At 48.7% G+C, this 14,625-nt stretch overlaps 1 protein-coding gene across 4 annotated transcripts in view; it reads right to left on the bottom strand.

The window, feature by feature from the left end:
• Positions 1-652: 652 nt before the first annotated feature.
• The window catches only part of CDKAL1 (CDKAL1 threonylcarbamoyladenosine tRNA methylthiotransferase), a 492,813-nt gene continuing 478,840 nt past the window's right edge, over positions 653-14,625 (bottom strand). For all 4 annotated transcript variants that reach the window (XM_006145110.2, XM_027770551.1, XM_027770552.1 and 1 more), the window contains one exon: positions 653-1,586. In XM_006145110.2, coding sequence (XP_006145172.1) covers positions 1,395-1,586 — 192 coding nt within the window. In that variant the 3' untranslated portion in view covers positions 653-1,394. The remainder of the gene's footprint in view (positions 1,587-14,625) is intronic.

Below are 14,625 nucleotides of genomic sequence, written 5' to 3'. Positions count from 1 at the left end.
ATGACATGTGCATGTACTTCATATATACACACATACACATACTTTGGTATATATGTGTACTTTATATATATATATTATATATATGTACTTTAGTATTAGTGTGTGTGTGTGTATATGTGTGTATGTGTGTATATATGTGTGTATAAATATATGTGCATGTATATATATGTGTGTGTGTGTGTATGTATGTATTTGCTACATTTCATGTGCATTTGCCAGAGGGAATGAGAGAGGAAGAGCCAGAGAAAGAGGGAGGGAAAGTGAGAAAGCACCCCCAGGGGGATGACCATGTCACAATCCTTCTCCTCCATTCTCCTTTCAGGACTTTAGGCATGCACACACTCCTGGTGTGTTTTTCAAGCTGCTGGGTCCAAGATTCGAACTGTGTGGGATCCAGTTGCTTTAACTGCCATGTCACCAGCTGGCCCCCGTATAGTTTAATTCACCAGTTGATGACACAGAATTAAAATGTTTTAATGTGGGTTCCTTAAAAGTCACATAAAAGGCTGAAACATGCTGAGATAGAAGGAAGAACTGGACAGAAGTGCAGTTTAAAGATGAGAAACATCCTATGGTAAACTCAAGACGCCTGACTTCCCTCACCTCTGCCATCCAGATAACTTATTCCATCTCAGATAAACACAAGGTGAGCTTCTTATGCCAATTCTTTTATTGAGAAAAAGGCCACTTCACTCAGTAAAGACCAATGGGGTCACATAGAAATAAAAATATTTGATGTAATTGATCAAAAACATCAAAAGGGGCATGATTTGTTTTAGACAAATCCAGTTTCTCCAAGTTGCCGGATGCTGTGGAGGTGGGCAACTCTGTGTGTTTCACAGAGTAGCGCCAAGAGTATCGGGCGGCTCTCCTTGCACGTTCTAGAAGGAGCTAAGTTCCAAAGACAGGCCTCCATAGCCACTTTTCAGGAGCACATCCGCTGTGAAAAATAAGATGTTCTTATCCTGGGACTTCACACAAAGTATGAAGAGGAAGATAGACTTAAAAATGCTTATTAAAGATGGAAAATTCTTCCACATAAGGAAAAACTGCCCAGAACCACTGTACAATTAGGTTCTTACTTGATGACTGGATAATTAAAAAACAAAAAACAAAACCACTCAACCACCGCATTTCTTGTTTAAAAAAAAAAAAAGGAGTTTAATTTGAAAGATACACATGACATCTGTGACTGGATTTTAGGTAAAATGACAACTGGGCCCAACTCACTGAGAGACAGGGTTAGGCTCATTCAAAGTGTGCTGGAGGGGAGGCCGAGGCACAGTTGTCGATGACTGCCCTTCCCTTCGAGAGCTGCTGAGGTCGCTTTTCTGCTCACTGGAGACCTGAATGAGAAATCTGTTGCTCTTCACAGATCATGGTTGAGTTCCATCCTAATTATAGGCCTTGACAAGCAAAGCAAGGAGCAGAGCACACAGGGCCAGGGTTGCGGCTATCCCGAGTGCACAGTCCTGGCGTAGCCGGGGCACTGGCAGCCCTCTTCTGGAACTTGCTGAGTCGCGCTGAGTTGCAGCAGAGGTGTGGGATATTGAACTTGGGTGATGGCCAAGCCTATCTCTGAATTCCTATAAGGAGAGAAACAGGAGTGAATGCATGATTTAAGATGCAGAGTTGTGGAGCCCAAGGAGGAACGAACTCATGGGCTCCTCTCCCTGTTTATACTGAGGAGGGAGGGCTGGTCCTATGGAGCTCACCTATGGGCTCAGGAGCACTGAGAGCGCTGCCTTTTTAAAAACAGAGATTTTTGTTACAGGACACACGAGCTCACCAGAGACACAGAAAGCGAGAAATCACCCCCCAGAGGGGATGGCCACGCCGCAATCCCTTCTCCTCCATTCTCCTCTCGGGATCTTGGGCACGCACGCACACGCACCTGGCATGAGTTTTAGGCCGCTGGGTCAGGAACTCAAACCGTGGTTGACTACGTGGGAGTTCAGTGATGTAACCATTACTCCATCTGCTGGCCCCAGAGCTCTGCCTTTTAAGGTGGTAGTCATGGAGCAATGGGTTCCTGGAAGGGCTGCCATCTACTCACTCCTTCAACAGGGGTCCATATGAAATGCTCTGGCCTGGTCGGTGTGAATACGTCACAGTTCCTTTCCTTGAAGGGCCAGGCCAAGTTCTCGATTTTCCACACTATACGAGAATGTATACGAGGCAGACTGTTTATGGAGGACTCAGGCAGTATATTTCTGAAAGGTGGAGTGCATGTAGCGTGAAGTCACATCTCAGATGCAGCTCTTTCAGGCTGGAGTCCTCAACCCCTAGGTCATGGACCAGTACTGGGTGGTGGCCTGTTACAAACTGGGCCGCGCAGCAGGAGGTGAGCAGCAAACAAGCAAGCGAAGCTTCATCTGTGTTTGCAGCCACTCCCCATTGCTCCCATTACCACCTGAGCTCCTTCTCCCGTCAGATTGGCAGTGGCATTCGATTTCCATAGGAGCACCCAGATGGGACCACCTAGTTGTGAAAACAAGCTCAAGGCACCCACTGGTTCTGCATTACAGTGAGTTGTATAATCGTTTCATTATGTAATACCATGACATAATAATAATAATAGAAATGAAGTGCACAATAAATACAATGTATGTGAATCATCCTGAAACTCCTCCACCTCCCCCTAGTGTGTGGAAAAATTGTCTTGCATGAACCCCGTCCCTGGTGCCAGAAAGGTTGGGGGTCGCCACTTTTAGGGGTACAACCAGATCCCTTGGTGCACAGGAATAGCAGGAAAAAAAGCTATGGCAGCCATTTCCTTTAGGAAACACATCCCTTAGGGTGGAGATTCTCAGGAGGGTGGCTGCTTCAGGTAGGGCTGTCCCCACCTTCAGGGTCTGTGACTAGGGGACCTACCCTACACACAGTCCCTTTCTGTGCCCTGGTGTTCCACACTGTCATTTCTTTTGCAAGCCAGACATGGAATGACTGGAGTTCTTGCTGGAGAGGCAGGAGGAGCAAGGGGACTGTGCTGCTTTGTAGGTGTTCTGTCAGGGCTGGTGCAGGGGTGAGGGGAAGCACCTGGCCACTCCCAGAGCTCCAGTGCTTCCCAGTGCAATCAGTTTTGTTCTAGGAGATCTTCACCTTACACACCCACTCTAGAATCAGTGCCTCCCCATATAACATGGGACTTCCCCTGTGGCACTTCACTAACATTTTGAGAAATGGAGGTAAGGGATGGGGAAGGACAGAAAGAGAATTACTAGAGAGAAGGAACGGCAAGGAGGGAGACAGTAACCCAGAGGCGACACAGCAGAGCATGCCTGTGGTGGAGCAGGAAATCCATGGAAGCAGAAGACATCTGGTAACAACTCCACACCCCCTTAAAAAAATACCACAGGTGTGGGTGCCACCAGAGAAAGGGAGCTAGCACTCCTAACGGGGCACGGTCACTCTGCAACCCCTTCTCCTCCATTTCTCCATTCTGTCATGATTTGGAGCGCACATACACACCAGGTATGTTTTTCAAGCTGCTGGCGCTGGGATTCCAACCACGGCTGCCCATGTGGGATCAAGCTTCCTTAATCACTAAGCCATGGGGCATCTTGAATAGCCATATTACACTTGGCCTATTCTTCCCTTCGACACTCTCAAACGATCTCTGGTACACCTCTGACTTCCACGTGGGGAGCTATATTTCACTGTGAGATACCGTCATTCCCCTTTGGATATTAATTTGTTTTTTCTCTATTCTCCAAACATTTAACACACAACTATATTTGACCTGTGAAAAGTATCTTGGTGCTGAATCAATATACATTTGCATTTCCCAAAGTATATACTGAATTCAAGGAATTTTACTACTTATTATAACAAACCAAGTATCAGCTATGAGGCTTAGATTTTAAGAACTAGACTTCCACTCAGAAGTACCTTTTTCAAAACAGACAGAAAATTGAAACAAGGAAGGATGTGACCTTTGTTCAATCAAAAAGAGCCATGTATTTTTCCAGTTATACTAGACTAAGAGACACTCTGAGAACTCCCATCACGTACTCTGCATTAACTTTCATGAATACGAGCTCCCCCACTTCTGTAAATCTCACCGGTCCCTTCATTAACTGCTCAGCTTACTTCTTTGCTAACTCTTCAATGTGTTCTGATTATCAAAGGAGAAGCTCACCAAATCCTATCAAAGTAATAAATCTGGTAACGTAGAACAATCCAAAACAAAACAAAACCAACTTTCATGTTTAGAAACATTAGGGATCAGATTTCAATAAGTTAAAGAGAAATAAAGACAGTTGATTGGTAACAATAGATAGTCTCTGTGTTTTTTCCCTCGTTCTATACTGTCTCTGGTCTGTACACTTGCCCTGCCTGCTATCATATCTTTGAATCTTTCAATTTATGTCACAGAACGTAGACATTCTGTATATATTGACTGGGGATATACAACATCTCTCTGTTTTGGGGGGTGAGGGGGAGAGGTTTTTGTTATAGGGCGCATGCGCTCGCCAGAAAGACAGAGAGAGATAGAGAAACAGAAAGCAAGAAATCACCCCCTGGGGGGATGGCCACACCGCAATCCCTTCTCCTCCATTCTCCTCTCGGAGTCTTGGGCACGCACACGCATGCACCCGGCGTGAGTTTAAGCCACCAGGTCTGGGACTCGAACTGCGGTCGACTACATAGGAGTCCAGTGACGTAGCCATTACGCCAACTGCTGGTCCCTCACATTATATTTTTTAAGTGTGTGAGACAGAGCGGAGCAGGGAAGGAGAGAGAGAAGAGGGAAGAGAAAGCTGTTTTGGGCAAGATCTTGCCATGTCCGGACCCTGGCCCTCCCAGCCACCTGAGACTACAGGTTACGCTATCACCTGGAGCTTGTGTAGGTTGGGCTGGAAACCAGTCAGGCCTTCCCATGTGGCCGTGGCCACCACACGGAGGCCCCCTCCAGCCTGCGCCACCGTGGCTGGGCCAGCCATCTCTGCTCCTTGTGCGGATCGCCAGCAGGCACTGAGCACGATGAAGGACGTGGGTTTTGAATTCTGGCAGCTCCAAAACAGAATCCAAGCTCAGCCCCATGACTTAGCTGGCTCAGACTCTGGAAGCCCAGCCCCCTCCTCTGTGAGGCGGGAATACCATGAGGCGTCACTTAAGGGGCAGAACCTAAGTGCCCCGAGCCAGGCTGAGATGCTGGGGCAGGGGTCTCATGGCAGGGGTTGGGCTTGCGGAGCAGAGAGGCCCAGAGCACTGAGACGAGGATGTGCCGCCGTGAACACTGTCCTCACAGGCGCCAGGCCACGAGGAAGCAGTGGTGCCCACGGTGCAGCCCGGGCCTGGCACCTGGGCGGGGACCGTGCCCAGTGGTTAAGGCGGCAGGAACCCGCGTGGCCAGCTGTGCGGTTCGAGTGCTGACTTGGAGGCTTGAGCAACACGCCAGCACGTGAGTGCACATGTGAGCCTAAAATCCCTAAAGGAGGGACACATGGAGGCGAAGGGATTGCAGAGTGAGCACGCCCCTGAGGAAGCTTTCTCACACGCCCCCGCGTTCTCCTGTAAGTTCATGCTCCCTCTGCCAAAATTAAAAACAAAACAAAAGAAGACCGCAGAGTTTATTTTGGGTGACCGTCCTTTCCAAATAATATGCCCCAGGGAGCAAGGGAGCAGAGGAGAGCACACAGCGAGGAAGGGGCAGAGCCGCAGGTCCACGCCCACAGTCCCACCCAAGTCATGTGCTTTTCTCACTGACATCGGCAAGAAGCGGCCGCAGGAGCCAGCAGCAGGTGGGAGGAGAAGGCTGATCTTGATGACATCTGCTGTGGTTCTTTGCCTTTATCTTGTTTTAGATTTTTCTTCCGAGAAATGCCAAATCCAAAAGCTCTGCATCAGAATTTGAGAGGCCAACTTCCTACCAGATAACTGACGATATACGGTTTGAACATCTACGTTTCTCCATAATGTTACAGAATTGCATTCCAGAGACAGAGGGAAGGAGTGAAACTGTGTCCAAAGCTCTTCCCGTTTACAATGTGGCCCACTTGTTAGAAAACAAACATGCTCTACCTTGGCGCTTTAAATACTCTCTACTGTGTTTACTTCCTTAGAAAGAACAGTCCGTTATTCCCGGTGCAATGCATACTCGATACTCTGCGTGTGACAGGAGAGACACGCGGTCACTTTCATCATTAGAAAGGCGGAAAGAAAACGAAAATTTATGGTTGGAGCAAGTTGCTCTGAAGTACTCATCCTTAGAGTTCCCATGAAAAGAATTTAAATTTGCAAGATCATTATCGGTTTAAAAGGGGCTTTTGCAATCTGCTTATCAAGATGTCAAGTGCCTTCAAAGAGCAGGTTGGGTGACTTGACTGGGAATCCTTTTATTTTTTTATTTATTTATTTTTTAACTTTCGAAGAATCTATTAATGTCCCAGGTTCAAGCGACAGAGAATTTCAGCCTGTTATATAGTCCCAGCTTCTCTGCCTTTTGTGGAGAACCCATCCACCCCACCCTTGAATGCCCTGAAGCCCCGCGAGGCTGCGCTGAGGCCCCCTGGAGCAGGCTGTGCGTTGGGGTGTGCAGCTGGTGGGGACCAACGCTGACGGTGTCCTGCAGAACACCCCCATAGCTCCTCGTGTGGAGGTTAGTGTTTTTCCCAGAGGACAAGTTAGGCAGGGCCGGAAGGTGTGAACGGAAATACCATCTACCCTCCAGGCCCAGGCGGTGAAAAGTCGGTTTGCCCAGGATTCTCTTACCCTGCCATGGAGACAGCAGGCGGCCTGGGTCCCTGCGTGGCTGTGGCGTAGACAGTCCCTGAGCGCAGACCCCACTACGGCACGGCACCGACCCCGCAGTGTGGGCGGAAGTCACCTTGGGTGCTGGGCCTGGGATTTCCGGGCTCACCTGAGGTGACACCTGTGCTCTGTCTGACCGGTGAGGTGTGAGCGCCATCTGACTGCCACGCCCAGGGCACACGCCACAACCTCAGCTGCCCACACGTGCTCCGGGCTTGGATACTGCGAGCACACCTGGGCATCCTGTCCCTTGGCTCACGCCCCTTTCACATCGAGATAAACAACAAAGTCCATCCAGTTCTAGTCCCACACCCACAAACATACTCTCCTGGGGAAATAATTGGGATACTTGCCTTTCTGCATTGTAAATTTTACCTTCCTAATGCAGACTCTGAAAAAAACATCTCCCAGCTGCCTTTGTTCCGGGGTGTAAGGTGTGAGATCCAGGTTCAAAGGTGTGACACAGTGACTGGGAGCTGCAAGGCCTGGGGCCTCTGCCTCACTGGGCCAGGGGGCACAGGGACACAGCTCTTCCCAGTAGCTCCCATGTGGTTCTGGGTGCTATTCCTGAAAAACTCAACAAATATTCTGCTCCATAGCCCTTCCAGTGATTCTGCAGGCTACCCAGTGCCCTTCGTAACGCCCTTCCTATCATTTTAAAAAAATAATAATTTATTTTTGTCATTATTATTCTTTTATTATTGCTTTTAAATTTGCTACAGAGCATGCACACTCACCAGACAGGGACAGAGAGAGTGAGCAACAGAGGGCAGAGTGAGTGAGAAAGCAAGCCACCAGGTTGGGGGCTCGAACCACGGTCGGCCATGTGGGAGTTCAGCACCACAACTACCATGCCACTTGCTGGCCCCAACCCCTTCCTACCTTAACAGACTGTTCCCTGTTGCCTGTAGAGCCCTGACCCATGCATTCCCTGATGCCGACAGCCTTCAGGGTCCTTCTGTCTTCAGCCCCTGAAGAGCAGATGCCATCAGCTCAGCACTTCACATACGACAGACTGTGTCACGGGCACATTGGGTCACAGCCTGTCAGGGTTGCTGTAACAAAACGCCGTAAACAGGGGAGGTCCAGCAAGCCACATGTTCTCACAGTTCCGGGGGACGGGAGTCCGTGACCGAGGCGCTGACAGTGATCGTGAGGACTCCGGGGGTCAAGGACAGCACCTTCTCGTTGTGTCCTCAGGTGACAGAAGGAGTAAGGCGGCTTTCTGGGGCCTCTTCTCTAAGGACACTTATCCCATTCTTGGGGGTCCTGCGCTCATGGCCTCATCACCTCCCAGACATCCTACCTGCTAACACCACCACAACATGGGGGTCAAGGGTTACATTCAGACCACAACCTGTGTTTTCTCTTCCCAGCTAGACTGCAACCTGCTGAGGGCAGGATGCCATCTGAGACATCCGCATCCCAGGCAGGGATTGGCACAGCACTGACCTACTTCAGGAATTCATGGGATGACCATGCAATTTGTCATTCAACCAGGACACACTACGTCTGAACTGTCATAATCGTGCTAGCTGAGCTGCGATACCCAACCAAATGGAGCTCACAATGCTAGCTATCTACCAAGACCACGAACTCAGATACGTCCTAACTGGTCTGCACAAGAAACTCACAATATGAAAGAAAGGAATGCATCCGATACCAAACACACTGTGCTTTTCATTGTTTGTGACACGAATCTAGCACATGGCAGTGAAGAATTCCATCTTACAGAAAGTTCAGAAAAGTAAACAAACAAGAAAACTGGAAAAGCTGCTTGGGATTGGAGCCAATATGTTGAGAGTGGAAGGAAAAAAGGAAGGAACACACCCTTATTCGCTTCCAGCATGGGTAGCTGATCTGTTTGAAATTAGATCCACGTTCAACTCTTTTAATTATTAAGCCACTTCTTAACCTCATGAATGCAGTTTTCATGTGCTTTTAAATCTGGTCCTGAACTAATAGACCCTTTCACTTCAGTGGTTTTGGAAATGAATGTTTGATGGAGAGGAAAACATTTTAACAGTGCGTTTCTTAGGGTCAGAGCCCGGAAAATGCAGCGGAGTCTGTACATAAAACACAGTATACCTGAATCTCCCGCCGGCCCTTTGTTCGGTAACGAGGCCGACCGTGGTGCCCTGTAAATCTCCCGCTTCCTCTCGAGGGCAGTCGGCTGTGCGGGTGCTGAGATGCCCCAACTGCCCAAGAGAGGCCATTATTAGGATCAAAGACCAAGAGATGAAAACCAGGTGGCAGCCAGGGCACCTCCGGGACTTCCAAGAAACAGAATGTCAGGCCCTGGTCCCCATTCGAGAACGTTTTATGTTGTTGCTGTATACCTTTTTTACTTTATTAACTTATTTTATACATTCAGTCACTGTACATCACGACGACTTGTAGAGCGAATTTACCCAATGAGAATACACTTTACACTAGTCCGGTTGAAGATACCAAACACGTTACCATCAATGGCATCCATTTCCGTGTGCTTTAAACGTCTTGCCTTTCAGAAAGATCTCTTTTTATTTTTTATTTTTTGGAGAGGTTTATGGTATAGGGTGCGTGCAATTGCCAGAAAGACAGAGAGACAGAAAGCGAGAAATCACCCCACAGGGGGGATGGCCATGCCGCAATCCCTTCTCCTCCATTCTCCTCTTGGGATTTTGGGCATGCACGCACACGCATCCGGTGTGAGTTTAAGCCACCAGGTCTGGGTCTTGAACTGCAGTTGGCTACATGAGAGTCCAGCAATATAGCCATTACGCCAACTGCTGGTCCCCAGAAAGATCTCTTTTTAAAAGGGGCATCAGTAGAAAGGTATGTGAGCAAGAACGGCCGACACTGCAGGGCTGGACTCTTGTCCTCATCCGTGGAGGGTCCTTGTAAGCTCACCGGGCTCCATCAGCCGCTCTGTCAGAAATAAGAGGTGGATAACCCAACACGTGCAAGGACAAAACAACGCGTGAGATTTACCATCATCGATTGCATCCAAGTGAGGCCTCAGCACGCAACACACGTTAACCAGTAACATCAGAGGGGGCGGCTGACGCTGATGGACCGCCAAGCGGCTCCCAAGCCCGCCCTGCACAGCAGGCCAGCCACCACTCCCATCACAGAGGACAGGACCTAAGTCCTGTTTCAGTGCGTGATGAAACAGGGACTCAGACCCAGGCGATCGGAATCCAAGTCCGTGTTCTTATGTGCTGTACTACACTGCGCAGTAAAAACCGACGGAAACAAGGCAATTTTTTTTTCAATTACAGTTTAAAAAGAATTAAAACAAAAACCACATTATCTACTTCACCCTTCTGAGACTCAGATGCCACCTCCACTGTATGCACAGTGAGTCACGGAAGCACATGGTACGAGGCCACAGGAGCTGTCACTGCAGCGTGGACCCAAACCTGACAGCTCCAAATCTCCGGGTCTTTGCACAAAGCCACGCGATTCTTACTACCAGAAATGAACACCAAAGGAGAAACACTTTAAAGCATTTCACGGGCACCAGGATGGAAGGTCCTGCGTCGAAAATGAGGCTCAGAGGTACACCCTTGAGTTGATGATCGCGCAGACCTGCACGCTTCGAAAAGCCACATCGTATACTGTAAAGACGCACAGCAAACAGAGAAGAAGCCATAGGACTGGAAAACATTTACAAATAACTCTGAAGGGAAACGCTCCTGTCTACCTCCTACCGGGCACAGGTGGCTCTGACTTCTTGAGCAATGATGTAGCAATAGCAAGAGTCACGTGATTGTTTCCTCACATGGGCCAAGCAGAGGAACGCCGGCCGTAAACCTGGCCCTTGGCCGTGTGAGGACAGGCAGCGGCAGCTTAGGGCTCTTCTCTCCCCAAGGCAGACCTAACTCTAACACTATTAGGTCGTCGGAAAAAATCACGACATTCTTCTATTTTTCTTTTTCTTAAAGAATTATTTATTTAATTTTATTCATTATTATCATTATTATTTTAATTTGACCAGAGAGAGGGAGAGAAGGGGAAAGTGAGAAAGTAAGCCACCAGGTCCAAGACTTGAACCACAGTCGAACGTGTGGGAGTCCAGCATCTTAACCACCATATCACCTGCTGGCCCCACTGGTTTTCTAAGCAAAAATACGTCATGACTTTTCTGATGGCCCGAAATTCTGAGCTGAACACACAAGGAGATGCCCTTTCGCATCGTCCCCTCCAGTGTTTTTTGTATCTAGTGTAAGCTTACTCTGCGGTGTAGAAAGGTGCTCTTTTCCAGAAGTTATCAACTAAGATTCCTGCAATTAGGAAAAAAAAGACAGCGTGAACGTGGGCCTGAACGTTCAGGCTTGAGCTGGCCACCAGGAGCGGCGGTGATGCGCTACTCGAGAGAAGCTAGATCCCGCACAGCCACCACGGTTCGAATCCCCGGCCTAGTCAGCCTGACGCATGTTGGGCACACACGCAGATGCCCACGGCCCAACAGGTTGCAGGACTGGAGGAAGGAGTCGTGGCGTGCTTAGATCTTGTGGAAGGTGCTCCTCTGTCCCTCCCTCTCTCTCGCATACATACTCTCGCGTGCATGTGCTTTATCAAAAATAAAGCCAAAACAAAAAAGAGGCTGAAAGCCAAAAAGAGACTAAATAAATCCAAAGCAGGTGTCTGAATACTGCCAGAAGAGTCAGATTCTCAGTGAGAGAAATGCATTTACTGAAGAAAGGAATTTAACATGGTACCATGCTTGCGTGCTTTGGGCTTTCTGGATTTTTTTACGAAGTATGTGTGTGGGGTATGGGTATTACCATTCTAGGAAGGCTCAGGAAAAGCCTACAAAATTCAGAAATTCTGATGGAATTGATTCTCTGGCACTGAATAGATCCTGATCCTAGTAGAGAAAGGCCCCCCTCCCCCGCACCGAATACAGCATGCACTGTGTAGCCACGACTCATGATTAACAACGAAGAAAACCATGAGTACCAAGGCAGTCTTCAGAGCCTGCTCTTTGTTGATGAAATTAGATTTGGGGAGGAGGGAAAATACCCATGGAATCACTATTACTGTGTGCTGGTAATATTAACAGTACTAGGTGGTTTACACACAGTATTACCGTGCAAGGTTATCTCAAGAAGTTCATGAAAACAGACTTAAAAAGTGTAAGTTTTTTGATGCAAAAAAAAAGGAAATCCATGCTTGGTTCATGCATTGTCCATGAACTCTCTGAAGACCCCAGGTACTCCCCATTAGCAGTGTGTGAGGTAGGCATTGTTATTCCCACCTAACAGACCAAACACAGCTTAGAAGAGCCCCAGCCCCAGGTAAACTGGCAGTCCAGATGCAAACCAAAGTCCACCTGCGCCGAGGCCTCACTTCCGCCACCCCGAATTAAGCGGATTCCTCATTCAATTGTCCCAGCCTTAGTCAGCTGTCAGAGAGCTCAAAATGCCTGAGCCATGGTTAAAATCTCTACCATCTACTCCAAAATCCCACAGAAGTGAAAGTCGTCCTCTCGCTTCATTTGTGTTGGTTCTACTGTCAGCAAAAACATGTGTAACACTAGAACGCATTCATAAAACGAGGCCTTTTCACCAAAACGAGTCTGACAAATCTTTAAAAACTGACAAATACAATGAAGAGTAAAAGTAACATTCGGGAATTTCGGAGGTCACAAACAGTGACTAAAGATTTGCCTGATGCCTCCCTCGTGGCCGTCCCCAGATCAACAGCCCCAACTCTGCCTCGTCGTGCTGTCGGCTCTACCTGCAGGCCCCGGGGCTGGGGCTGGCAGCGGCTGCCTTTTATCCCCACCATATCTGAGAGCCTCGGCCACCTCGGCTTGGAGATGCCGTTCTCCAGGCTGGAAGGGGGGGGGGGGCTGCCCTTCAGAGAGTGACACCGTCCTTAAGGAACGAATAGAGGGACCAGCAGATGGTTAATGGTCACGTTGCTGGACTCCCACTTAGTTCACCACGGTTGGAGCCCTGGACCTGGGAACTTCAGGTTTAAGCTGGGCATGTGTGCGTGGATGCCCAAAATCCCCAGAGGGGGATAGAAGAGATGGGATTGTGGCATGGCCATCCTACCAGGGGGGGATTTTTTTTGCTTTCTGTCTCTTTGTCTCTGTGGTAAGCACATGCTCCTTATGCCAAAAATTCCTTTAAAAAAAAAAAAAAAGGAACTAATAGAAGGACACCGTTCTCCCTTCCTCACGGATTATAAATGATGTTGGAAAACATCTTCCGGTAGGCACAGATGAAGGAACGAAACGAGGCAGGGTCTCTGACTAGTACTTGGCCTTCTATGGCCATCTGTCGTGAGACCCTCCTCTCTGTGAATGCCAAGTGAGCCTTGTGAGGGCCCCGCAGTGGCATGGTGCTAACAGGACACTTTGCAGTGCTGGACTCTTGGGCAAGGTCCTAGGCTCGTACCCCAAGGCCTCCCGGTACACACTGGGTGCACAGGTGTGAGCCCGTGATCCAAGCTGGCCAGGATGGAGTGGAACAGCAGGAACACCCCACTGGGGATGCCTGCCTGCCTGCCTGCCGCTCTGTATCTCTCTTTCATGGAAGAAATGAATAAACATCTTAAAAAGTGTTTTTCAATCAACCTGTAAAATACACTATGTAGAAAAACAAACAATTGGAAAAACAAGCCAACTTCTTTACAAAATGCAGCAAGTATTAGGTGACATGTCAAAGCCAAATCTCTAACAATAAAATGTATTTACTGATTTATTTTTAAGAAAGATTTTTGCTATAGGGTGTGTGTGCTCCCTGGAAAGACACAGAGACAGAAAGAGAAAAATCACACACACACCCTCCCCACCAGTGGGGATGGCCATGCTTCAGTCCCCTCTCCTCCATCCTCCTCTCAGGATTTTGGGCACATACAAATGCACATGTGCCCAGCGTGAGTATTAAGCCTCCGGGTCCAGGATCTGAACCGCGGTAGGCAATGTGGGAGTGCAGTGATGTAACTGCTATGCTGTCTGCTAGTCCCTAGCAATATAATTTAAATGCCAGATGACCCTATTCCTTCCTGACCATTTATCCCAAACCCCAAGTATGATTTTATTAAAAATCAATAGTACAAATGAATGGCGATCAAGCTGCAGAGTTCTCTTCTGGCTAAGCAGGACGGCGCACTAGGCAGGGTTCTGCCCAAAGTGGTCCACGCCATGCCATCGTGGGTCAGGTGGCCATGTGTGCGACGCTTGGCACACGCTGGTCAAGCTTACGAGCCCTGGCACTGCCGCCGGCCACGAGAGGCAGGCAACACGACCGGCGAGGACGTAATAGCACCACTTCGTCACTAGTCCCAGGACCAGGCTCCACCCCAGTCCCTGTATTTTAATTAGTATGTCCTTGAACTTTATCATGAGAGAGACACACATGCAGACTAAAACCCCCGGGGACGGCGTGGCGGCAAGTGTGTGATCTTTCTTCCGCGTGTTCAGTCACTGCTGTCTATCTTTGCGGAGCGCGTCACAATTGTGTCAGGGAAGGGACACAAACAGCGCTTAGAAATGGGGTGCACGTCTTCATTTCACACTCCATCAGCTTTTACAACTGCAGCTCAATGAAACGTTGGAGAGGGCTTGGCAAACAGCCATATTTACCAAGGTACAAAATAGGGGTCAGATTACTGTTTTATAGGAAGAGGAAAAAAGTTTTATTTCCCGTGCACGTGACTAACGTAGGAATCCAGCCTTCACTGCATGGTTTGGTGCCTTTCCAGCTGCAGGTTCTGCTAGACTCTGAACGACTTTGCAAGGCAGGGAAACATGCCCTCTTCGTCCCCTTCCACCCAGGACCTACGGACACAGAAACGCCGGGCTGGATCACCGTCAGGGCTAATTCCTGCACCTGCAAATGAGGGCTTTCGCCCTCTGCCTCCAGCAGG

The sequence above is a fragment of the Tupaia chinensis genome, unplaced genomic scaffold (assembly GCF_000334495.1).
Source record: "Tupaia chinensis unplaced genomic scaffold, TupChi_1.0 Scaffold000141_1, whole genome shotgun sequence".
NCBI classification, from domain to species: domain Eukaryota; kingdom Metazoa; phylum Chordata; class Mammalia; order Scandentia; family Tupaiidae; genus Tupaia; species Tupaia belangeri.
The sequence above is the reverse complement of the archived record's forward strand: the minus strand, read 5'-3'. Positions and strand labels throughout refer to the sequence as shown.